Consider the following 24,777-nt stretch of genomic DNA (forward strand, 5'->3'; position numbering starts at 1 on the left):
AAAGAGTGTGTGTGTGTATAAATTATAAAAGTGATGTTCATGTTTATAAAATATGGTGTTTTAAGATAAAAGCCTAAAGGGAGAAACCTTGTCATGAACCATAAAACAGTGATGAGTTTAAACAAATTACCAAACCTTTCCACAATATGAAACTCCCTTCTTTTTGTTGTCCAATTAGACATTATAAAGACTAATTAAATACAGAAATATGATATGTAAACATAAGGAAAATATATGTTGAGTGAATCAGGTGAGCTTTAGTGTAGCATTTAGTGTGGCATTTCTTTGCTTACATTAACCGAGATTGCCACACCTGTGCAAGGCAAAATTCTGAAGTTCAAAGTACAACAAGAATGTGCAGGTAGTGGCAAGGCATATGAAAAACATTTATAGTATTAGGAAAATCTAGCTTGAGCTCCTGACTTAATATAAGGGGGTAAAAGGAATGATTGTGCTGGGATCTGGTTTTCCATGAAACTGTTGGGTAAGATACATTATCTAACTGAACATCTTAGAGGCTTATTAAGTATAAAATAGCCTGTAGATTGGGGCTTCTAATAACTTTACCTGGCTGCAAATCATGGTTTCCTTTACGATAAAGTGAAAACTTATATTTTCTTCCTGAAATTATATAATCAGAATAATCTGTGAGTACATTCAGGTCTGAAATGCTTTACTGTGTCTTATATTTTGCTTGGTCAGTTTGTTTTAATTAAAACAGTGATTTTCTGTGGGGGTCAGGAAGAACAGAATACCAGCATGAATCTTCTAATGTTTCTTTCAGGTGTGCTTGTGAGAAATGGAGGAAGTTTTGAGGATGATTTGTCCTTGGGAGCTGAAGGTATGTTTGGAAGAACTGTACCTTCATATAGTTTTAAAATTAAAAAAAAATAAAAGAGAGAAAGTCATGTGCTTTCATGTTTATGATCCTCAGAGCTAAATTTAAAGTTCTTGAAAGTGGCTCAGACACATTTTACAGAACCTTTTATGTGTTAATAATCTAGTAAGAGCCTATAGGAGACCTGTAGGAATGGCTCTGGAAAACCATTGTGCAATGTCCAAAGGTCTTCCTTGGACTCTGTAGCTTACAGGAACTATTTGGGGGCAAACAATGGTCATATAACTGAGGGAAGAATTGTCCCTCAAAAGGAAGGAAACTTAAATATTTATACGTGAGAAAACTAAAGTGAAGCTTATTTTAGTGTGAGGTAGCCTTATGTCAGACTTAACAGCTGCAGCTTGTCTCTTTGCACTCAAGTGTCTCCTGTCTTTCCTGCTTCCTCTTTTTCCAGATTTTTAGATTAAAGGACAAAGACAAAATAGAGTTACGAGAAGTTAATTAGAAAGCATTATGCTGATGTCTGTTCAAGGCTGCATTAGGATTTTAAAAGTGTATTGTGCCATGTTTAAATTTTCACAGATTATATAATCTTTTCCTGTGGATTCATAATAAAGCTTTCCACAATGTAAAATTAAGAATTTTTTTATTGTTTTACTGGTATTTTAAAATTATTGGTAACTGTATAGCTGGGTTATTAGTGTGTGCTTTTTAAAAAATAATTTATTTATTTATTTATTTTTGGCTGCATTGGGTCTTCATTGCTGTGCGTGGGCTTTCTCTAGTTGCAGCGAGTGGGGGGCTACTCTTCATTGCAGAGCGCGGGCTTCTCATCGCGGTGGCTTCTCTTGTTGCAGAGCACAGGCTCTAGGCGCGTGGTCTTCAGTAGTTGTGCACATGGGCTCAGTAGTTGTGGCTTGCGGGCTTTAGAGCGCAGTCTCCGTAGTTGTGGCACACGGGCTTAGTTGCTTCACGGCATGTGGGATCTTCCTGAACCAGGGCTCAAACCCGTGTCCCCTATAGTGGCAGGCAGATTCTTAACCACTGTGCCACCAGGGAAGTCCCAATGTGTGCTTTTTATTAAAAAAAAGAATTAAGGATTTTATTAAATCTTTTTGAATTGTAAGTTGATGAATAGTGAATTTATCCACTGAATTTAATATCCTTGGTCTTTTGCAGTTTGAAGTCAATCTGTATGATAAGAATACTTATTTAGAGCCTTCTAACATTGAAAACTCTAGAATGTGTATATGTTAGTTTTTATATTTCTGTTAATATGCTTTTAAGGAATAAACTCTATAAAATAAACTCAAACTTACTGCTTCCCAATCAGGATAGTTGAACATACTGTTAACCCCTTATTAAAATTCATTTTATTGTTATTGTAAATAGCACTTTTGATATCTGCCTTAGTAGTTTCACAATATAGAATTCTTTTAAAAAACTTCATTTTTTTAGAGCACTTTTGTTCACAGAAAAATTGAGGGGAAGGTACAGAGATTTCCAACATACTTTCTGCCCCATACGTGCACAGCCTCCCCCATTGTCAACATCCCCCACCAGAACAGTACATTTGTTACAATTGATGAACCTAGGATAAGGCGTCATAGTTACCCAAAGTCCATAGTGTATGCTAGGGTTTACTCTTGGTCTTATTACATTCTATGGGTTTAGACAAATGTGTAATGACACGTATCCATCATTATGCTATCATATAGCGTATTTTCACTGCCCTAAAAATCCTCCGTGCTCTGCCTGTTCATCCATAGTGAATGATTTTATTGGAAGCCAGACCCAAAAAGGAAGTCCCAGAGAAGAGTGGAGCTATTATGTTGTTTTGCTGAAAATTGTTTCAAGATTATTTTCATTCATTCAGTAAATATTTATTGAATGCTATGTGTTAGACACCTTTCTGGTTGATAAGAAATTGCCATGACTCTGCAGATCAGAAATGAAAAAAGAAAAAAGTCTGGTGTGCTGAAAAAGATGTGTTTTTAATTAATTTCATTCTTTTATGTTTGTCTATAAAATTTAAATGCAGTAAATTTAACCCACTGTAAACTTAACATTAACAACATTTATTTGTTTAGAACTTGTAAGTCTAGGATAAACTTGAAAGGCAACTTTTAAAAGAAAACTTATGTTGAAATGAGTAGGAATTTTCAAAGTAGGTGCATGAAAAATTGGTTGTAACTGGAGTGAATTATCAGCCTTAAAAAAACCACATGTTAGGAATAGATATTGCCACACTTAAGTAATGCTAAATCATGTTTTTGTTTTTGAGGTATTCTTTATTCACAGTTTTTAAATTTAGTAATTAGAAGCACATATACCACGTATCTTCTTACCACTTATTTCAAACTGTTAAATTTAATTGGTTATTTATATATCTTTTTATATTAAACATTCAGTGGAGGTAGTTTTACGTTGCTAACAAACAAAACCTAAAACACCCTCCAAAAGCTGCTGACTCTGTTCTTATCTATCTGTATATTACCTTTAATGGTGCAGATTTAATGAGCCAGGACAAGAGTTTGGCATATTAGGCATTTAGCTATAATAATGTGGTTAATTTGCTTTCTTGTCGATTGTATCATAGTAGTTATTGTCCTACTAACAGTTGTGCCTTGCATATATTCTTTTTACCTTTAGCCAACCACCTCCATGAAGCTGATGCTCAAATTGAAAACTGGTATGTAGCTGTTTGTTTTTTTCCTTTCTAAAAATGAAGAACAGTTATGGAAATAAAGTTTTATATAATCTAATTTTGTTTATAGCAATAATATCTTGGCCAAAGAGAGAAGACTACAGTTTCATCAGAAGGGGAGAAGTATGAATTCCACTGGATCTGGGAAAAGTAGTGGAACAGTCTCAAGGTAACTTATTCTGGATTTACACTGCAACTACATTGTGTTGTAGATGACCTACTCTTATCCCTTTTCAGCCTTGGATTTGGCTTAGTAGTATGAAGTTAAAAGGAATCCACAGTGTTTTGTGGATCAGCATAACTGAGAGAAGAGAAGCGTCTTCTTTTTTTTTTTAATTAAGATTAAATAAAAATTAACAGATATGTTAAAAATGCTGCTGGAATCCATTAATGAGTATTTTGAGTCCTATCAACAGCTTGAAAGAGGAAGTCCATAGTGGAATAATTTCTACTTCCCAAATTCTCCATTCTGCTAGGGTCTTGAGTTACTCTAACATAAAAATCAGAATAAACCTTTATAATTTAAAGCTTGATATTTAAGTGTAGATTTATCTTCATATAAAACCAAAGGTCTTTAAACTATATATTAAAATAAGCAAATACATGTGTATAATGAACCAGTTTAAACTATTATCCAAATTATTGTTTTGGAATTTGAACATATTCTCTGAAACAAATTGAAATTTCCTTCTGCTCAAGTTCTATCTCTAACATTCCTATTTTTCCCGGTGAGTCTCAGCTTGGATTACCACTGGTATAAGAGATAAGGGTTAATAAATGTTCAATTTACAATAGAATTAGAGCAAGAATTTACCTTTGTGTAACCCATTCTCTCCTTACTTTACTCCTACTTCCTGAGTGCAAGTGGTTGAAAGTAAGCTCCTCCTTCACTTTTCTGAGATCAGTGGTTACCTATATTGCCTCTTCTAGGACGGCCAAAGAGCAGAAAAACTCAAGCTCTGCAGAATGTCCCTTGGTACCAAAGTTGTACCAACTTCCTAGTGCATTTTCCCTTTTCATTTTTTCCTAATCTGTTTACTCCTTATCCTCCCTTATCTGTCCTCAAACTGTTTAGCTGCTTTACTGGAAATCTCTTTAAAATGACAAAAAAAATAAGGTGAGGAATCAGAGCTTCTTACTGAGGATGTTCTTAGGGCTTAGCTCTTTTTCCCAAAACTAACAGCTTGAGAGAATGGACCCTTTTTAAGGGTTATTTATTGCATTTGGTACCCAATGTATAAAGATGCTGAAATAAATAATGGGTTAAACAGCAGAAGCTGTAGAAGGCTTTCACAGGAAAGCAGGAATATGAATTCATTTATATTGTAATATGGACTATTATAAACTTATTTTACATCTTGCTGTTTCTTTTTTTTTTTTCTTTTTAGTGTTTCAGAATTGTTGGAACTTTATGAGGAAGATCCTGAAGAAATCCTTTATAATCTTGGATTTGGACGAGATGAACCAGATATTGCTTCTAAAATTCCTTCCAGATTTTTTAATTCATCATCATTTGCCAGAGGAATAGATATTAAAGTATTTTTGAATGCGCAAATGCAACGGATGGAAGTAGAAAATCCAAATTATGCTTTAACAAGTAAGGTTTTTAAATGTTAGCATATTATTTTTAAAATTATGGCATCTACAGCAAGATGGTCTTGTTTTTAAAGCCTTATTAATTTCTAGAAATAGCAGTGGCAATTTATTGCGCTTAACACAACAGCTGTTTTGCATATTATAAATTTTTATTATTCTATTTATAGAAGTTAACTTACCTATTCCCCCCACCCTCCCACCCCATTCTCCACTTACTTAAATGTTACATCTGTAGAATGTAACTTGTAGAACCTTATACTTATCTCCAAATTGCTTTTGTTCCAAAAGAAAAGAAGTAGAGGAGGGGCCTTGTTACTATTAGTTGAAGTCAGTCAATTTCAGATGCTTTCATATAACTCTACAATGGCAAGGCTAATTTGATGATTTTTCAAGTTAAATCTTGCTTATTTTTCTCTGCTGACCAGAAATCCCCAAAATGGGATCCCTAGGTAGTCCTTGGATTAGCTTTAAGAGATCTATAAATCCAACCTCCCTCCCATTAGGTATAAAATATATACTTACATATACTTCACATTTGGAAGAGCTCAAGACCTAAAAAGAGTCACAACTATAGATCAATAGCTAGTCCTTTCTGTTTTATTCAGTGTTGTCATTATGCTTTGTCCTTCCTTTTGATTTTTTAAAATGTAAATTCTAGTGCTTAAGAGTGAAAAATCTTTCTCCCTCTCCACAGTAAATGTAGGGAAGTTTTAAGTGATAGATAAGGAAAAAAATCTGGTTTCATAATCTTTGTGATTTAAGTAGTTCAGTTATTGAAATTCTGAACAGTAGTAATGGTTTAATTAATATATGTGTGTGTATATGTGTGTATATACACATATAAATATAAATATATATAATTATTGTTTTTTTCCTTTTATAGGCCGTTTTCGTCAAATTGAAGTGCTTACTACTGTGGCCAATGCATTTTCTTCTTTATATTCCCAAGTCTCTGGGACTCCCCTGCAGAGAATTGGGAGTCTGTCCTCGGTGACCTCTAACAAGGAGACAGACTCGCCTCCACCTTTAACCCGAAGTAACACTGCAAATCGTTTAATGAAAACACTATCAAAACTAAATTTATGTGTTGATAAAACAGAGAAAGGAGAAGGTAGTCCTCCTTCCCCAGCAGTTGACAAAGGAAAGACTCTAAATCTTTCAGTGATGGAAGAAATTGGCAATAAAAGTGATCAAAAGTCTCAAAAAATTGTGAAGAAGAAAGATTCATCTTCTATGTTGGCTACAGTTAGAGAAGAAGTATCAGGTAGTTCAGCAGCTGTTATGGAGAATGCTGACATTGATAGACTTTCTGATGAAGCAAACAGTAATTTTAACCAAGAAGCTGAAAGTGGACAAAGTAAAGAAACTCAAAGTCATGAGAATAAACTGGGTGAGGAAGCTGGTATTATAAAAACTCATTTAGATAGCGATTTCAACATGTCCAGCCACAGTGAGCTGGAAAATAGCAGGGAGCTGAAAAATGTCCCTTTGTCCACACCTGAAAAAGAGCCATGTGCACCGTTGACGATCCCATCCATAAGAAGTATAATGGCACAGCAGAAGGACTCCTTTGAAATGGAAGAGGTAGGTAAAAAATTACTGAGAACTGTTTTAAACAGTGAGTTAGGGAAAAAAGTGCCGAAAAATGTTTTTAAAATGAAAGGTGATGAATAGATTTATACTAGAAAAAAATCATCTTGATTTTGACTTTTTAGGTTTTTTGTTTTATGTTTCACAAACTAAGAAGTCCCAGGACTATGTGATGTCAAGATAATAGCCCCTCTAGATCTTCTGTAATCCATTGCTCATACTTGAACTTTAACCCCTTTTCTCTCTCAATTTAAGATTTTGATTCTCTGAGAAAGCCCTGAGAGAATATATCCAAACTCAGATCAATATTGCATAATAGTTAAAAATACAGGCTTTGAAATCAAACAGGTTTGAGTTCTGTTTGGGCCACTGAATTGCTGTGTGCCTTTGGGCAAGCTTTTCTTAATGTATCTCAGTGGAAGGGTAGGTGTGAAGGCTTTGAGGGTTGGTCTGGGAACATGAACATGAAGATATTTCCTGAAGGGGAGGATAGGGAATCTTGAGGAAGAAGTTTTGAAAGGCCACTGAAAGGATTTCTGCAACCCCAGAAGACCAGCATTTGGCTACTTTTTTTTTTAACCTAGTGATAGTCTTACTATTTTACAAATTTCAAATTGGACAAGGTAAAAATATTTGTTTTGATGAGATTCACCTAAAACTGCTTTTGAATAGTCAGAGGATAACTTATGCATTGGAGCTATATACCTTGGGGCAGGAAACTGAACATTATCAAGCACCTACCTTGTGGCAGTCACTGTACTAGGCCCTTGAAGTACTTTTCTCTCTTCAGTGTATGAGGCCAGCAGTGCTGGTCTTATTTTACATATGAGGAAACAGGCACATATGTACTGCTAACAATTTGTGGCTATAAATTATACAATGTGCAATTTTTCTTTTTAAAATTTATTACAGAATAGTTTTAGTAATAGCTCACAGCTGTTTTATAATCACTCGCCATTGTTTTAGGGAACTAGGAAACAGGATAATTGATTCTGCCCATAAAATGTCCTCTTAGGTGAGTGTGTCTCTCTCACATCAGTTAAGATTTTTCATTTATTGCAAAATTTCAATTGCTGATACAGCTTTTTTTGTGGTCTTTGAATGCACCTCTTAATACTTTAATTCTGACTAAAAAGTGAAATAAAAGGGAGCAAGAGCAGCCCTTTGAAATATTTTACATTTTTTGTAAGCTTCTTTATTTCTCATTATAATGGGTTCAGAAAATGACAACTTTAATTAGAACCTTTTTGTTCCATTTCACTGTTTGATTTTTTTTTGGCTTTGTTTTGGTCTAAACTTGTCCTAGCATTCATAATTAAAGTGTAACCTCTTGCCTTCCTTTAGGGCCCCTCTTCTGACAATTGGATAGACTGCAGATACTTGTTAGATACTTGCAGACCTGATTTGGTGACTCAGATGAGAAGACACTCATATTTTGCTTTTTAATTTCTAGAATTCCTGAATTCTAAGACAGAGTTGTGTTTTTGTTTTTTAAATTACTGATGCCATACACGAAAGTTCTTTACAACATTTATAAAGTGCTAGACAGATGTACTTTGGCAGCAAGTGAACATTTAATAATAGGCTGGTGTTTTGTTTTTTTTCCTTTTTCTTTTTTTTTTTTGCTCCCTCTGCTGGCAAAAGCAGTTAGTGAAGAAAGTAACAACATTGAAGTGAATATTTTTTTGAAGTACAAAATTATAGGCATTGGTGGCTTAAGGATAATGGAAGATTTTTGTTTTCAAAAAAATATATGGTCAACCATAGCTACATTGTAAATAACAGGGAATTTTAAGGATAATCCTTATTTTTCAGACATATTTCAAATATGGATAAAAACCTCCTAGAATTATGTTTTTAATCCCTTTGGGAACTTTAAAGAAAGCTTGTAGAACAATGGATAAAGAAAGGAAATAATGTGTTTCTTTAATTTCCTCTTCTCCCAAGCTTGTTGAATCATACTGACAAATGAAGAGAACAATCTTATTAAAGCAGACTTTTAGATCCCATTCAAAGTAGGTCATTACTATTTTTCTTTTGCACTCCTTTCCCTTGAGGTTTGATTCCTATTGGGAACTTTCTTCCTTTTGTAAAAATAGCAAATAAATATAAGCTTGAGCACGCACACGCTGTCAGTAAGCCAGTTTTTAAACAGATTAACTGAATGCCCACTGCTTTGGGTGACTAGGTAGGAGAAAATGTTGCAGATGTGGCTCTGTGCATGAAGCTGCCTAGTCCCTCTGAAGCAGAAGGTAAGATCTGACAGTCTCCAGGAGCAGAGAGAACTATTTAAATGTAAAAAGAGTTAAATAGATGACAAGACTGACCTAGGCCTTGGAGAGTGAAAGTGACTATCTCTTATGATAAGCAAAAAAGGCCAGACAATATTTTCAATTAAAAGTCAGTTTGCCACATAAAAAATATCTTGCAGACTGTTTTGGTGTATCTAAAAGTTGTAAAACCCCACTCTTGAGTTTTCTAATTCTTAGTGACTTGATTGGATAATTCTTGTGTTATTGAAATGATTTATTTTGAATAAATACATCATGGTAACTCTCTAGAGCCATAAATTAGTAGCATGAATGATTCACAGTTAAACCAGAATGATTTTACTCAGTAAGCAATTGTTCATCTTTTAGGCGTAAAGGAAAATTTTCTCATGCTTAAACGCTAGAGGAAGGAGAACTTTTATCTGTGTGTTTCTGTAAATAGGTTGTCCTGTGTCTCTTACTCTATAAATAAACATATTTAAATAAAGATATTATTGGCAGCATATACAATTTTTTAAGCTACTGAAGTTTTAGTAAATGTTTCTAATCCTGTCTTCACACTGATTGTTGATTTAACTAATATACCTCATTACTTAGTTTTAGCCATTAAGTTTCAGGATTCTTTTTATTTTATTTACTGGCCTGAGTTAAAGTAATCCCAAATCAGTCAAATACCTGACAGGTAGTTAAGTTGTTCTGTTGGCCTTTCAGAATGAGACTTGAATTTGAGTCTTTGTACAAACCTGCTCCTTTTGAGTACACCGTAAAGCTTGGTATGGTCCGGCTGGTTGATAGGGTCAGACATCGGACAAGAACTCAAGTCATCCCCTGCCCAGCCCCCTGCCCCTTTTTGGAAAAATAATGCTTTCCTTTGAATTTTTTTGAGATATCATTAAAAATTAGACAGAATTGTAATTTTTGAAGTTCCAGTTTTGGATTTCTGCTGTATAGGTCTCTTTAAACCATAGAGGAAGGGTGATTTGAGTTAGAACATTCTACGGTGTTGCTGCTCTATAAAACATAGTACAATAGTATTGTGCCTAGAAGATATGTCTTATTCAAGATAAATGTTACAGATGTTGAAAAATCAAACTAGGTATCTGCGTGGTAGCAGGACATTGATTCAAAAAGATACAATCTTTGTTTGATTAAAATATTTTTAAAATGTAGTAACTCAAATGTGTGAATTATTCTAAAGCTGTTGTCCTACAGCTTTAAATCCCAAAACACTGAGACCAAGTGATTTTATCATTTTAGTTTACTGGGTTGTTTTGGTTTTTGTTTTTGTAATTTTTATTATGAAAAGTTTCAAACTTTCCCAGCGTTTAGAGAAAATAGTATAATGAACACCCATTATCCGTCACTCAGTTCGGTTATCAGTATTTAGCTATAGTTAATTTAATAAAAGACCAACTTGTAGCAAATGACCAGAATTCCACTGAGGATTTGAAACCATGGAATAGGAAAAATCCTGCCACATAAATCTAAGTTCTGTGTTTGCATTATAATTTTCTGTGGTGCACCCCCATCTTGAATTTGACGGCTTTCCTCTGCACAACTGTAGCCAATAATGAAACCTAATAAGCTATGAAATTCAACCATTAACACTAGCAAGTCTATTTCTGTCTTCAGCAAGTGATTGATTTTGCTGAGTAAGTAGGAGGAAGGATCCTAACTTTAGTAACTTTATTAGTAAAATATGATCCTGTCAGCTTTTTTAAGGGTCCTATTCTTCTTTTCTTTCAGTTAATTATGGAGTTTGTAGTAGAGGAAGAGAGGGAGTTTGTTGTTTTTTTTTTATTGTCCATGGAGTAGCAGCATCTTGAAGGATAATATACTGAGGATACATATTCATTAAAGTCATGTTACCTTGTGACTAATTTTATAAATCTAAAGAATAGAATATGTGATAATTCTGCATTTAAAAAAGAGAGATCATAATCTTTTGCCTAAGCTGAGATTCCTAGAATAAAATTAAAGAGACATTTAGATTTCTGTTATACTTTTTTTGGTCTGTTTGATATTTGGTTTACAGAAAACTCTTTGAAGTAGGCTAGGCCTGAATAGAGGCTAATAATAGACCTCCTGTTGACTACAAAAAGAAAATGCATTTTGTTTCTTTGCACACAAAACAATGGTTTTCCTCTTGAACTTATGTCTGCCGCTTTGAAGAATACGATTTTTCAATAAAAACAAAGATAATAGAGGCCATTTTATATATGATTTATAGGTGATGGTTTTAAATGAGTAGTACGCGTTCAGTTTTCAAAAGATACATAAACTTGGATTCATGTTCAACTATGTAGAACAAAGATCACAAATCAGAGCAATTTCTAAATTGGGTAATATCTTTAACCTTTGAAGTTTTTTTTCATGTTGGCTATTCCACTTTCACTCCTATGGAATCTTTCTTACTCTAGAATGGAGTCATAGCTCAAAACTGCGAGGGTTCTATCTAAAACCTGTTTGCTATTTGCTCTCCAGCTTGTTCAAGGCTGAAAGCCCAAATATTTGGCTAGTTTGCCCACTTTACTAGGATGTTATTTATTATTTTAAGTACTAATCATTATAGGGTAAAGTGTGGGGCGTTAGTAGCATACCCCCGCAAATATTTACTCTTAGTATAGGGTTAGTTATGTTAGGATAGATAGAGTATTTGGAGAGTGTGATGAGTAAAGCATCTGGAAATTCCTAAATTATGTAGTTGTTTAGGTAGGAAAAAAAAAGACAGCATAAAAGGACAACTTCTGTGGGTTTGGTATCTTTTTGAGCATAATTTTCAGGGAGGATTTATGGCTAAGATCTTTCAACATTTTAGTCCTATAATGAAACCTGCTTTTCTACTTACAACTCCCAAGTTATGTCTTAAAAGAACATTTGTGTCGGGACAAAGCAGTCTTCCACATGAGTGGTTTTTGATACCTGAAAATTTGTGGACTTTTATAAGATTTTGCAGTGGGAGCATGATTGCCGTTTTTCAAGATACAAGACTTGTAATTGCTTCAAGTGTGTGCCAGTGTGCTGCAGTGAGTGTATTAGTATTTCTCCTGGGATTGACCTTACACTTTGAAGTTTAACATTTAGAGAAGAATTTTTAATTTTGGATCTGTTTTTCATTTAATGATAACTTTTAAATGAAGTAGTTCACACATGTAGTTATTTTTCGTTGCTATAAGCTTGCAGTCCTGTTGTTAACTGAAAAACAGATAAAATTGAGATGTGGGACATTATAACGATTTTGAGATAGGATGCACTTTTTAAATATATAAAGCATTGGTACCTTCTTAGGTTGGTTGTTTAGTAAATGACTATTAAGAGGTGTTCCTTTTTGCCATAGATTCTTAAGTTTTAACTACTTAAAACTCTTCTTTAGGTTCAAAGTACAGAGGGAGAAGCTCCTCATGTTCCAACCAGTTACCAGCTAGGTCTTAACAAGTCAAAAAGAGGTAAGTAAACCAGTACCCACTAGTTCCAGAGCACATTACCAAAGCATCTTTGGGGGATTTGGAAAAGGTATTTTTTTTTTTTATCTATCAGTGTTTGTAGTACCTGTAAGTGTAAAAAGAAGATTAGGAACACAGCTGTGCCTGCTTCATTATGGTTTGGTTATAGAATTTTTTTTATCTTCCTGAAGACTTTTGTGCTCATAAAGTAATTTTAGTTTGCTGATCTTGTAATGACCTCCTTACACAATTCTGTGTATTCTAAATATTTTTTCAGTTCTACGCAAGGGCTAGATGGGAAGTGATAGAGCAACAGAGTCAGGCCTACTTTTACATGGTTGGGAATGAAATGTACACTTGTATTATCCACCTCTGGGTTTTTATTATTTAAATGCGACTCCTAGGTGTAATAAATGAGTGTGCCTCTGGCAGAAAACACCAGTCAATCTCTCAGCAGTAGGTAAAGCTAGTTAAATTCAAACTGTAAATCAAAGGTCAGTGGCTCAGACATTGTTCTTCTCTTGAATTATTAATTATTGACCAAAGAACCTTTGAATCCATTTCTTTCACTTTTAACTTACAACAGAAAAACATGTCTGATCATCTTTAAAGTCACAAAGCTTTTGAGATTTAGAGAAAAGGAGAGAGGAAGTTAAAATGACCACTGAAGGTAGGAGTGTTTATTTTTAAAACTTCACACATGCTGAACCACCCTTTTTTTTTTTAAGCAAAGATTCATATGTGTGTTCCTAGAATAGGAAATTACATGTTTGTTCTCTTCTGATCTCTGAAGTGACTTCACATGAGACAATTTGCATGTAATTTTTCTTTTATTACAGTATGGTACTGAGAAACAAGAGCTCCACTCTCACTAGGTCATCACAGTTCTGGTCAGACACAAAATGAACTTTCCTGCTTAATTTTCTTCCCTTTGTGAGTCCATAAATTTATGTATGTGTTCCTGAGCCATAGGCAGAGTTCACAGCCATCCAGGAATCTTTGCTTTAGATAGGTAGACAAGGGATGCATTGGAAAAAGCAGCTTGCCCTGTGTCAAAAAGAGGATAAAAACAGCATAATTACTTTAAGATCTTTGAAGAGTAAGCTTCCTGTGGTGGGAAAGATGGAATGTGGTTTTTATTCACATCTGGGTTTCTTCCTCTTATCTATGTAGGAGCACTTATTTCTGGTAGCATAAGTAAAAATGGTGACATTTTTTTTGAATCACATCTTTATAAAGTAACAGTAAAATGGTTTTGTGTGTGTGCATGAGAGAGAGGGAGTGAGAACAGTACAGTGTTTTAGTCATTTTTTGAAAGTAGCCTATCACATTTTGATAATGTGATATGCAAATATCTTAAATTAATCATAGTGGCAGAATTAGAATCACTGGTATAATGTATTCATTTCACAAAGTTAGTAAAAATGCGTACAGTGCATGTATAAAAATACTTCACACTTTAGTAATAGAACTTTTGAAGTTACAGTGATCTTAATCTCAAATCCAGTCCTGGGATACTGAAGAAGAGAGGTTTAGTGACTCAACTCATGTCACAAGCTAACATTCAGTAGGTATATTAAGAGCAGTCCAACATTTTTCTAATTACTGAAGACGTTCAGTATTCTCTTTAGTCTAGCAGAGTATATGGGTGTCCTGTTTACGTTTCTCAGCAATACTGGATAAATAGAATTTCCACATCTGTTTTGTTCTCACTTTAATGTTTGCTCTAACTTCCTGGTTTTTAATTAGAAATAATGTCTTATCTCTTCAGTTAGGACAGAGGTCTGTTTCTTTTTAGTTGTACCTTTTTCTTTGGTGAACTGTGTTTCTTGTGAAACTGAAACATCTGACTAAAGAACCTCAGTTGTGATTTATAGTTTACAAAACAGTTTCACTTATGTTCTACTTAGTTTCTGAAGTAACCCTGTGAGGTAGAATGATTATCCCATTTTTTGGAGGAGAGAAGTTATTGCTTATGATGATAAAGCCGAAACTTGAACCCAGCCTTCCTTGTTCTTTTCCACTGCCTCACACCTGCTCTGAAGCCTGAGCAGTCTACACTCGACCTGATGTGTGTGAATTCGGGGCAGGACTAACCATGGAGAGGTGCACTCGGCACAGGCTGTAGTACGCTACGGATAAAACAGATCTTAGCAGAGAGAACCTGAACGGAGCTGGTCAGGGCTTCCTGGGCTCTTTTGCAACTGCCTTTTGCCCAAGCAGATGGGGCAGTTTCACTTCTAAATCCTTTAAGAAACTGTTTAATTCTGTTGTTGCTTTAAGGAGATAGTTATCATTGATTCATTCAGCAAACATTTTTTATTGTTGGCTTGGTCTAGGTACTTGGGATACAAAGAAGAATAAATAAGGTTCCTGTCTTCAGAACGCTGACAATCTAGTTTTTTTTTAAAAAAGACATGCAAACACATAATTATGGTGATGACTCCTATGACATGTTAATCATTTTCTCAAATAATAAAATGCGTAATCAGTACCTATGGTAACAGCTTATTCCAATTCACTTTCACAATTATTACAATTTACCTAGATTTATCAAGGATATGGATCAATTCCATATATTTCATTATGCAGTTTTGTTAATTTTAAAACATTACAGAATTATTTTAAATTTTTAATGGGAAAAAAATTATTCTGTTTCATGTTGCTCCAGATTGAACCTAAGGTTATTATAATATTTTTCAAAGTCAGGCAACCTGTAATTAATTTTGGATTTTATTGAAACATATTATTAAGTACTTTCTATCATTCAAGACTTAAATGAATGTGGACTTGGTAAACACACTTTATTTAGCCTGTTGCTTTTTAAGTTCTGTGGAACTTGACTATCTCATGAAGTGTCTCCCTCAGTAAATGTAATAGCTGTAAAGTCTCCCCCACTGTGGTACTTGTAGTGTGGTTGGGCATGTGATCAGGCCAGCTGTGTTTAGTTGGTCATTTTAGTTACTTTAAAAAAAAATTTTCTAGGTTATACTAACCAGGAATTAGAGTTTTGAGGCCAAAAAATAAGCAAGTTTATTGTAAAATTAACAGTATTACCTACTAGTTGAACCTATGTGATTGAGTTTCATTCAGTTGTTAAGAAATAATTTACAAATGTTTGCATCATTTGAAATATCAGAGACACGTAAGTACTCTTGTGTACAATTTATTTAATTTGTTGGCCTTAATTGTATTTTTATTTTCTTATTAGTGAAGGTAATAGAAGTTTTTACACACTACATTTAAACTTCTGATTTCACCTACTACGTGTCTTCACATATTTACATAATGAAAATGGTTTACTTTGGGACTTTATTTTTATTAGAGCCATTTTTCATTTCAGCCTCTTGTCCTCCAAGGATAAGACATTAATTGGATTTACCAAAAAATACATTATAATTAGAGCTTAATTAGCAACTGAACACTGAGGATTTCTGATCTGCTTCAGTTTTGTTTGAATTCAAGTTACGTCCTGTGCTTTGAAGCCACAATTTTGCATAAGTGATGTATACTTTTCTAAGAAAGAATCACTGTTGTGTATCATATATCTTTTGGGAATCATATATCTGTAATACTGTACTCATTGAAGTCTTATTTAGCAGTTTTGTATAACTAAATTTCTTTTGGTAGATCAACTATTACGTACTGCAAGTCAGCACTCTGATAGCAGTGGTTTTGCTGAAGATTCGACAGACTGCCTCTCCCTTAATCATCTTCAGGTAAAATTTCCTATTGTAGTAGGCACTGTGATTAACTTCTGTATATTTAGGTGGTTTTTCACTGGCTGTATATTTCAAGACCATCTGTGTAATCTTTATTTTTCAAATGACGATAAGACTAAAATTCTAGGATGCAGATGTTATCTGAGCGTTTGACTGCAAATTTTAGGTTTCACTAATTCTTCATTTCTCTCTGAGAAACAACAAAAAAGCTTCTCCTTTATTTTTGCACCACCAGTAAACAGTATTTTAATGCTTGACCTATTGTGTTATTTAAAAAATTTTTTTACCGTCATTATTTCAGTATTTTACAATAATTATTTAATAACTAAAACTGTGGATCCATAGCTTGCTGAATATTATCTGACTGTTATGCTATAGTGTGTTAGATAACCCAGAAAATAGCCACATCTTTATCCCCAACCAGCTTATAGTTTATGTGTGCAGTACACAGAATGTACATAAAAAGTGTTTAAAACATCTGTAAGGGAATTTTAAAGAAAATTGGAATAAGAGAAAAAGAGAACCTAAAAAAGCCCTTTAGAAACATAGCATTTAAGGAGTAGACAGACAAGAAGTTTCTAAGGAAACTCAGAATAATCCAGCAGGCATAAAAATTGGGAGATGGCGGAGAAACTTTTAAAAGGAAAGCTATGGCCATTGGAGTGAAAAGGTGAGAATTTGTTTATTCTGAAATTGAGTAGTTGAGCAAATAGTTCTGATGCATTAAATGATGCAAAAGCATGAATGGAGAGTAGATCAGTGATGAAGAGAAGATACGAATGTTAACTGTTTTTTCAAATAAGAATGATAGCTTAAGAGTTATAGGTCTTTTTGTCTTTTTCATACAGTAATGACTAAGGGAAAGGGCTCTAAGAAAGAGAGCTTGATGCAGAAAAATCTGGGATGAAACTGGAGAAATACTCTAGCCCTGGAGAGGATGTGATCAGAAATACAGGTTGGAGGGATTAGCTTTGAAAAGAGATACAGTTTTCTTTCAGAATGGAGAGGAGGGAATGATGAGGAAAGGTATGGGGAAATTTGTAGGTGTTGGGAAAGAAGTTAAGAAATTTCTGTCCGTTTTCTTTGTGTCAGTGTCATATGTTAGAAGAAAAGGAGATGGGTATTGAAAAGGGATTTAAGGAAAATAGTAAAGATCTGGAATAATCTTTGTGAGAAAGTGGAAGGGTTGTTGATCAGGGGCACTGAAAGCAGTTTAGAACAGCACCAGAGCCAAAACCAAGGTGGGAGACCCCAAAAGTATAGAAGCATCGTATCAGTTTGGTATTTTGTTAATGCTACTACTTATTTGAATTCTCCATCCTTCTACCTGTTTTCTTTTCACAGGTTCACGAGTCCTTGCAAGCCATGGGGAGTAGTGCTGATAGTTGTGACAGTGAGACAACAGTCACATCATTTGGTGAAGACCTTGTCACACCAACAGCACAAGACCAGCCTTATTTTAATGAATCAGAAGAGGAGTCTCTTACCTGTCCTCAGATGGGAAGAGAGAAGGCAGCAACAATTGCTGACAAACGGTCAGATGGCCAGGATTTCCCCCAGTGCGAGACTGTTGAGAATACAGGACATCAACAGTCCACCTGTAGTGCAGGGGATCACGTTACTGAAATTACTGAAAGGAAAGAGGATGTGTCTCCAGCACAGCCAGTGGAACTACGGAGGGAAGCAAGTGCTGAAAGCGATGTGGATAAAAGCAGTGAATGTGAATTTGCCCAGTATACCACCCACCATATTCTTAAATCATTGGTTTCTATTGAAGCTAAATGCAATGAGAAGGGTGCTGAAAATACAACTGGGCCTCCCTCTTCTGTGGACAGAGTTAATACAGCTTTGCAAAGAGCGCAAATGAAGGTTTGCACTCTGTCTAATCAAAGAGTGGGGCGTAGCTTGATAAAGTCAAAAGATCTGTTAAAACAGAGGTACTTGTTTGCAAAAGCTGGCTATCCTCTAAGAAGGTCTCAGTCTTTACCAACCACCTTGCTGAGCCCAGTAAGGGTTGTATCCTCTGTTAATGTTCGGTTATCCCCCGGAAAAGAGACCAGATGCAGTCCACCTTCCTTCACTTACAAGTACACACCAGAAGAGGAACAGAAATTAGAAAGAGAGGCGATTGAGCATGATGGTCAGTCTTTAGTTAAGTCCACCATTTTCATCTCTCCATCATTTGTGAAGAAAGAAGAAGCCACCCAGAGTGAGGTGAACCGGTTGGAGGAGTGCCATCAGCGAAGGACTCCGGCCTGTTCGCTGTATGCTCCGGCACCTGTATCTCAGTCCACCTGCTCCCTTCACTCTGTCCCCTCCGAGTGGCGGGAAGGGCCCCTCTGTGAGCACATGAGAACTCTGAGCACTCACAGCATTCCCAACATATCAGGCACCACCTGTAGTGCCTTCACTTCCCCTCTCGGGTGTCCTTACTCACATAGACATGCTACCTACTCTCACCGAGTGTGCTCTGTGAACCCTCCTTCTGCCATCGAAATGCAGTTGCGAAGAGTGTTGCATGATATTAGAAACTCACTGCAGAATCTTTCACAGGTATGAGAAAAAGTTTATCCGTCTTACCTTTTTTTCTTTTATTGGTCTGAGTACCTCTTAATTTTCAGGGAAGCTGGGACCCATCAGGCCTGAGCTACCTCAGCCTCATTTTCCTGCATGCCTCAGCTTATCTGTACCTGCCCCCTCCCAGCATCTTCCCTCCTAGCTCAAGGGAACAGCTGTAACTAATTCTGAACAAAGTGAATTTCTCTGCTCACAATCTCCCTCCTTTCTAGAGAAGAGATTTTGCTCATTAGGTCTCCTCCCTTCTTTAGCCTCTCCTGCACTGTCGTTGTCTTAGTCAAGTTGTCTCTGTTATTAAAAGAATTTCCCTCTCAAGTACTGTCTGTCCTTTTCTTTTCCATCTGACAGTGTTCACCACCTCTTCTTTCTAAGTTTTCCTCCCCTTGGCTTCTGTGTCACCGTATGTTCTCCTGGTTCCACTCGTTGCTCTCTGACTAAGCTTTCCCTTCATCTGCTGACTCCTGATGCTGGTCGCCTGGCACAGAATTAGTCTGCTTCCACTGAGTTAAAAGGCTGGGACCACCCCAGAAGAGAAAAAATCAGGTAAAGTGTGAATTTGAATAAAAACGGTCTATGTGTCTTGTCACTTTTAAAGTCATTGCTCTCAGATTTGTTAGTGGGCTGGAAATAATTTCCAGAATAAGCTTTGAAAAGAAGTAAATTGTCTCTTGATTTGCCTTTCACATTTCCTTTCTTTATTTTTTAAATTAGTTAATTTATTCATTTATTTATTTTTGGCTGTGTTGGGTCTTCGTTGCTGCGTGCGGGCTTTCTCTAGTTGCGGCAACCAGAATAAGAAAAGAAGTAAATTGTCTCTTGATTTGCCTTTCACATTTCCTTTCTTTATTTTTTAAATTAGTTAATTTATTCATTTATTTTATTTTGGCTGTGTTGGGTCTTCGTTGCTGCGTGCGGGCTTTCTCTAGTTGCGGCAAGAGGGGGCTACTCTTCGTTGTAGTGCGCGGGCTTGTGTTGTGGAGCATGGGTTCTAGGCGCTTGGGCTTCAGTAGTTGTGACGTGTGGGCTCAGTAATTGTGGCTTGCGGGCTCTAGAGCGCAGGCTCGGTAGTTGTGGCACACGGGCTTAATTGCTTCACGGCATGTGGGATCTTCCTGGACCAGGGCTCAAACCCATGTCCTCTGCATTGGCAGGCGGATTCTTAACCACTGCTTCCTTCACTTACAAGTACACACCAGAAGAGGAACAGAAATTAGAAAGAGAGGCGATTGAGCATGATGGTCAGTCTTTAGTTAAGTCCACCATTTTCATCTCTCCATCATTTGTGAAGAAAGAAGAAGCCACCCAGAGTGAGGTGAACCGGTTGGAGGAGTGCCATCAGCGAAGGACTCCGGCCTGTTCGCTGTATGCTCCGGCACCTGTATCTCAGTCCACCTGCTCCCTTCACTCTGTCCCCTCCGAGTGGCGGGAAGGGCCCCTCTGTGAGCACATGAGAACTCTGAGCACTCACAGCATTCCCAACATATCAGGCACCACCTGTAGTGCCTTCACTTCCCCTCTCGGGTGTCCTTACTCACATAGACATGCTACCTACTCTCACCGAGTGTGCTCTGTGAACCCTCCTTCTGCCATCGAAATGCAGTTGCGAAGAGTGTTGCATGATATTAGAAACTCACTGCAGAATCTTTCACAGGTATGAGAAAAAGTTTATCCGTCTTACCTTTTTTTCTTTTATTGGTCTGAGTACCTCTTAATTTTCAGGGAAGCTGGGACCCATCAGGCCTGAGCTACCTCAGCCTCATTTTCCTGCATGCCTCAGCTTATCTGTACCTGCCCCCTCCCAGCATCTTCCCTCCTAGCTCAAGGGAACAGCTGTAACTAATTCTGAACAAAGTGAATTTCTCTGCTCACAATCTCCCTCCTTTCTAGAGAAGAGATTTTGCTCATTAGGTCTCCTCCCTTCTTTAGCCTCTCCTGCACTGTCGTTGTCTTAGTCAAGTTGTCTCTGTTATTAAAAGAATTTCCCTCTCAAGTACTGTCTGTCCTTTTCTTTTCCATCTGACAGTGTTCACCACCTCTTCTTTCTAAGTTTTCCTCCCCTTGGCTTCTGTGTCACCGTATGTTCTCCTGGTTCCACTCGTTGCTCTCTGACTAAGCTTTCCCTTCATCTGCTGACTCCTGATGCTGGTCGCCTGGCACAGAATTAGTCTGCTTCCACTGAGTTAAAAGGCTGGGACCACCCCAGAAGAGAAAAAATCAGGTAAAGTGTGAATGTGAATAAAAACGGTCTATGTGTCTTGTCACTTTTAAAGTCATTGCTCTCAGATTTGTTAGTGGGCTGGAAATAATTTCCAGAATAAGCTTTGAAAAGAAGTAAATTGTCTCTTGATTTGCCTTTCACATTTCCTTTCTTTATTTTTTAAATTAGTTAATTTATTCATTTATTTATTTTTGGCTGTGTTGGGTCTTCGTTGCTGCGTGCGGGCTTTCTCTAGTTGCGGCAAGAGGGGGCTACTCTTCGTTGTAGTGCGCGGGCTTGTGTTGTGGAGCATGGGTTCTAGGCGCTTGGGCTTCAGTAGTTGTGACGTGTGGGCTCAGTAATTGTGGCTTGCGGGCTCTAGAGCGCAGGCTCGGTAGTTGTGGCACACGGGCTTAATTGCTTCACGGCATGTGGGATCTTCCTGGACCAGGGCTCAAACCCATGTCCTCTGCATTGGCAGGCGGATTCTTAACCACTGCACCACCAGGGAAGCCCCACATTTCCTTTCTAAATCTCTTTCTAAACTACTTATATTTAGACAGTTGAGGAAATGAAGAAAATGACAGTGTAATGTAATGATCGGGTTATTCAGTTAAGAGTCGAGAGGCATAGAGTGTATATAATAGATCCCTTATCATGGTGACTTAGTAGACAGGAAGCCACTTGTACAGTAAAAATGAAAGTTGGAACTTTTCAAGCTATGTAGTAAAATACACCTTCTTTTAAGTATAGATTTTATCCTCATGATGATTGTCTCCTAATGATTTTCAGTCTAACCAGAAAGTGGGTGTTTCTCCTTCCTCCTTACAAAATGTAGTTCTATCTACATGGGAGACATTTAACTTTTCAGCTGCAATTATATGAAGCTGGGGATTCCCAGGGTCCTGTCCACCTGCACCGTCAAGTGCACCTGTCTAGGCCAGCTTGTTCTGCTCTAAATCTGGTCTTCTCTTCAGTGTCCCACCAGTAACTCAGCTAATTAATTTCCCCGCCCTCACACCACCCCACCTCAGTAGACAGATGCTCTTCATGACCTGGCCTCTGCCTATCTCTCCAGGCCCATTCCCTGTGTGTGTGCTCCAGCCACACTGGACTGCATGCAAGCCTCTACACAGGCGTGTGTCCCTAGGTGTCTGTTTCTTTACACATTCGACTTTTTTTTTTTACCTGGAACACCCCGCTCTTGCCTTTCTTCACCTGACCAAGTCCCTTTTACTGTTAAGGCTCAGCTCAGGGGTCACCACTGTCGGGAACACTTACCTAATCTGGATTTTTGCTTGTTCCTATCATAGCACTCCCCATGCTGCCCCCAGCCAATATTATATATATATTTTTTTTTACTTCTGTTTTCTCTTCTTTCTTACACTGTGAGAACACTTGAAGGCTGGAAGTGACTTTTACTTCCTTTTATCTTTTTCACTGCCTAAAATAGTGAAGCATAGTAGATACTCAGATGTCTAAGAATGAGTGTGATGATTGCTTGCTACTTTCTCCAGCCAAGTTAGTAGTTTCTGTAATCTCAGAATGATATTTGCTATTGCTTCTACATTTCTGAGTTTTGTTTTTATTTTTCTGCTTTCTCAAGGCAAGAGAGACATAGGTTTGAACTATTTGTGTTCCTTTGCCTCTTTCCCGTTCCAATACACTGACTTATAACCTTCAACAGATAGGAGTAGTGGGTAGCATTGGGGACTGATTTATTTGGTTCCTGCTAATAACATGAAGTGGGTTTTGTTTTTGTTTTTTGCCTCAGAGAAAAATATGTAGACCCCAAATTCTGCCTTTTTAACACCTTAGATAATTTGGAAGCAGTCACTTTAACATTGATTCCTAATTATACTTCCACTCTTTTGAAGCACCCTGTGATGAGAGGGCCTGATCTTGCTGCTGCTCCCTATAGTACTCAGAAGTCATCTGTTCTACCTCTTTATGAAGTAAGTTCTTACTTAAATCTCTGTGTTACAAAATAATTTGTGTGATTTAGAAGTTAATGCTGTTGTATTGTATTTTAGAATACTTTTCAGGAGCTCCAAGTAATGAGGCGGAGCCTGAATTTGTTTAGAACGCAAATGATGGATTTAGAATTGGCAGTGCTGCGTCAGCAAACCATGGTTTATCATCATATGACTGAGGACGAAAGGTAAAAGTTCATTTGACTCAAAATACTTTTCTTTCTAAAAAGCATTTTTTGAAGCTGGGTTTTATTTCTACTGTTGTGTACCCTTTATGTAGTCTGTGAACCAGTATAAATAAAATTAGGCATAGTGTTCTGCTAGGTAAACTTCTCTGCCTTTGGTGGATTGAGGAAGATAGTGGTTGCAATCTGTTTTTATTGTTTGGGATATTTGTAATCGAGGAGAGAGGAAGAAAAACCAGTTCTCCCAGTGGTTACACCTATTGCAGTCGCTGTTGTGCTAATTTATAGAACTTGGAGTTCAGTACCTTCTGAAAGCTTGTGAGAGAGTTGTGAACACTGAATCTCCAAACTGCTTTTTTCAAACTTTGTGCCTACTGATAGATACGAAGTTGATCAGCTCCAGAGCTTGAGAAATTCAGTCCGAATGGAACTTCAGGACCTGGAGATGCAGCTGGAGGAGCGTCTGCTGGGGCTGGAGGAGCAGCTTCACGCTGTGAGTGTGCCTTCGCCCTTCCGCTCCTCAGCACTCATGGTATGCTACCTTGGGTTGTGCATAGGTTTTTCACTCAGGACTTGTTTATAATGTTCCACACAATTTAGGACAGATGCCTCAATTTAAAAACACTTATTTTAATGGCATTAGAGACATGCAGAGTTTTTAAGGAGCCTTTCCCACAAATCAGTGGAATGTGCAAGTTGTAATTATTTTCTTAAATGTTTAGTATATTTAGAAATACATTGAAAAATCATAATTTTTAATAATAGAAAATAAGGAGCAATACAAAAGTTTAGGGATTTTAAAGGGAAAATGATAGTGGGTTAACATATGACTGATGTAGATGTTAATCACTGCATGTAACTGTGAAGAACACAGATATGTGTAATATATATATTTCACTTAGACTTCTTTTCCCCCTTTCTTGCCTTTGAAAAAAAACCTCTTTCCTTTAAACGTTCCCTTTATTTTGGATTCTTTTCCATTCTTTATGTTTTTTAAGGAGTCAAATGATATCTTTGTAAAAGCAGAGAAACATGTATTCAACCAAGAGAATAGAAAGAAACACTGTTTCTCTTTATTTTGTACCACTGTTCTTACTCCTAAGGTTCCTTTCCATGCATTTTGAACTCCAACAGTTGTATTCTTATTTTTGCCAAAATCTTTCAGTTGTAGAATATACTGTTTTGAATGTTGAAATACTGAATTTTCTCTTTGTTAATTGAACAACATACCTGATTTTGTTAAAAATAAATGCATGAATACACACACATATATATGCACAAATATGGAGTAGAATAAGAATGTGTGTGTATACACATATATATGTATAGCATAGACTAAGAATATCCTGTATTGTCAATGAATATCTTTTTCCATAAAAGGCTTTGATCCATTATTCTGAGAAATGTGTGTTGGTGAGAGCAGAGAATCAGAACATCTTCTATACAAACTGCAGTCACAGTAACACATTTTATAGGATCCTGTGACAGTTTAGACTGACCTTTGTGACATAAAGGGCTACTTCAGGGCAATAATTAGTTCATTATAAAACACTTGCAATTTGAAAAAATACACATACACACACACATATTGTTCTTACTTTTTCAGGGAATGTGTGGCAGTAGAAGCGCTGATAACTTGTCATGCCCTTCTCCATTGAATGTAATGGAACCAGTAAGCC

The 24,777-nt window shown here is 36.6% G+C and overlaps 1 protein-coding gene across 4 annotated transcripts in view; it reads left to right on the top strand.

The window, feature by feature from the left end:
• Nucleotides 1–24,777, top strand: part of ITPRID2 (ITPR interacting domain containing 2) — a 41,306-nt gene that overhangs the window by 3,855 nt on the left and 12,674 nt on the right. For 2 of the 4 annotated variants that reach the window (XM_007461228.1, XM_007461229.1), the window contains exons 4-15: nt 785–841; nt 3,491–3,530; nt 3,616–3,714; nt 4,934–5,142; nt 6,025–6,725; nt 12,375–12,447; nt 16,075–16,163; nt 17,511–18,719; nt 22,818–22,895; nt 22,974–23,101; nt 23,480–23,630; nt 24,705–24,770. In XM_007461228.1, coding sequence (XP_007461290.1) covers nt 785–841; nt 3,491–3,530; nt 3,616–3,714; nt 4,934–5,142; nt 6,025–6,725; nt 12,375–12,447; nt 16,075–16,163; nt 17,511–18,719; nt 22,818–22,895; nt 22,974–23,101; nt 23,480–23,630; nt 24,705–24,770 — 2,900 coding nt within the window. The remainder of the gene's footprint in view (nt 1–784; nt 842–3,490; nt 3,531–3,615; nt 3,715–4,933; nt 5,143–6,024; nt 6,726–12,374; nt 12,448–16,074; nt 16,164–17,510; nt 18,720–22,817; nt 22,896–22,973; nt 23,102–23,479; nt 23,631–24,704; nt 24,771–24,777) is intronic. The other 2 variants (XM_007461231.1, XM_007461230.1) reach the window with 1 other exon arrangement.

Source organism: Lipotes vexillifer, unplaced genomic scaffold (assembly GCF_000442215.2).
Source record: "Lipotes vexillifer unplaced genomic scaffold, Lipotes_vexillifer_v1.1 scaffold57, whole genome shotgun sequence".
Classification (NCBI taxonomy): domain Eukaryota; kingdom Metazoa; phylum Chordata; class Mammalia; order Artiodactyla; family Lipotidae; genus Lipotes; species Lipotes vexillifer.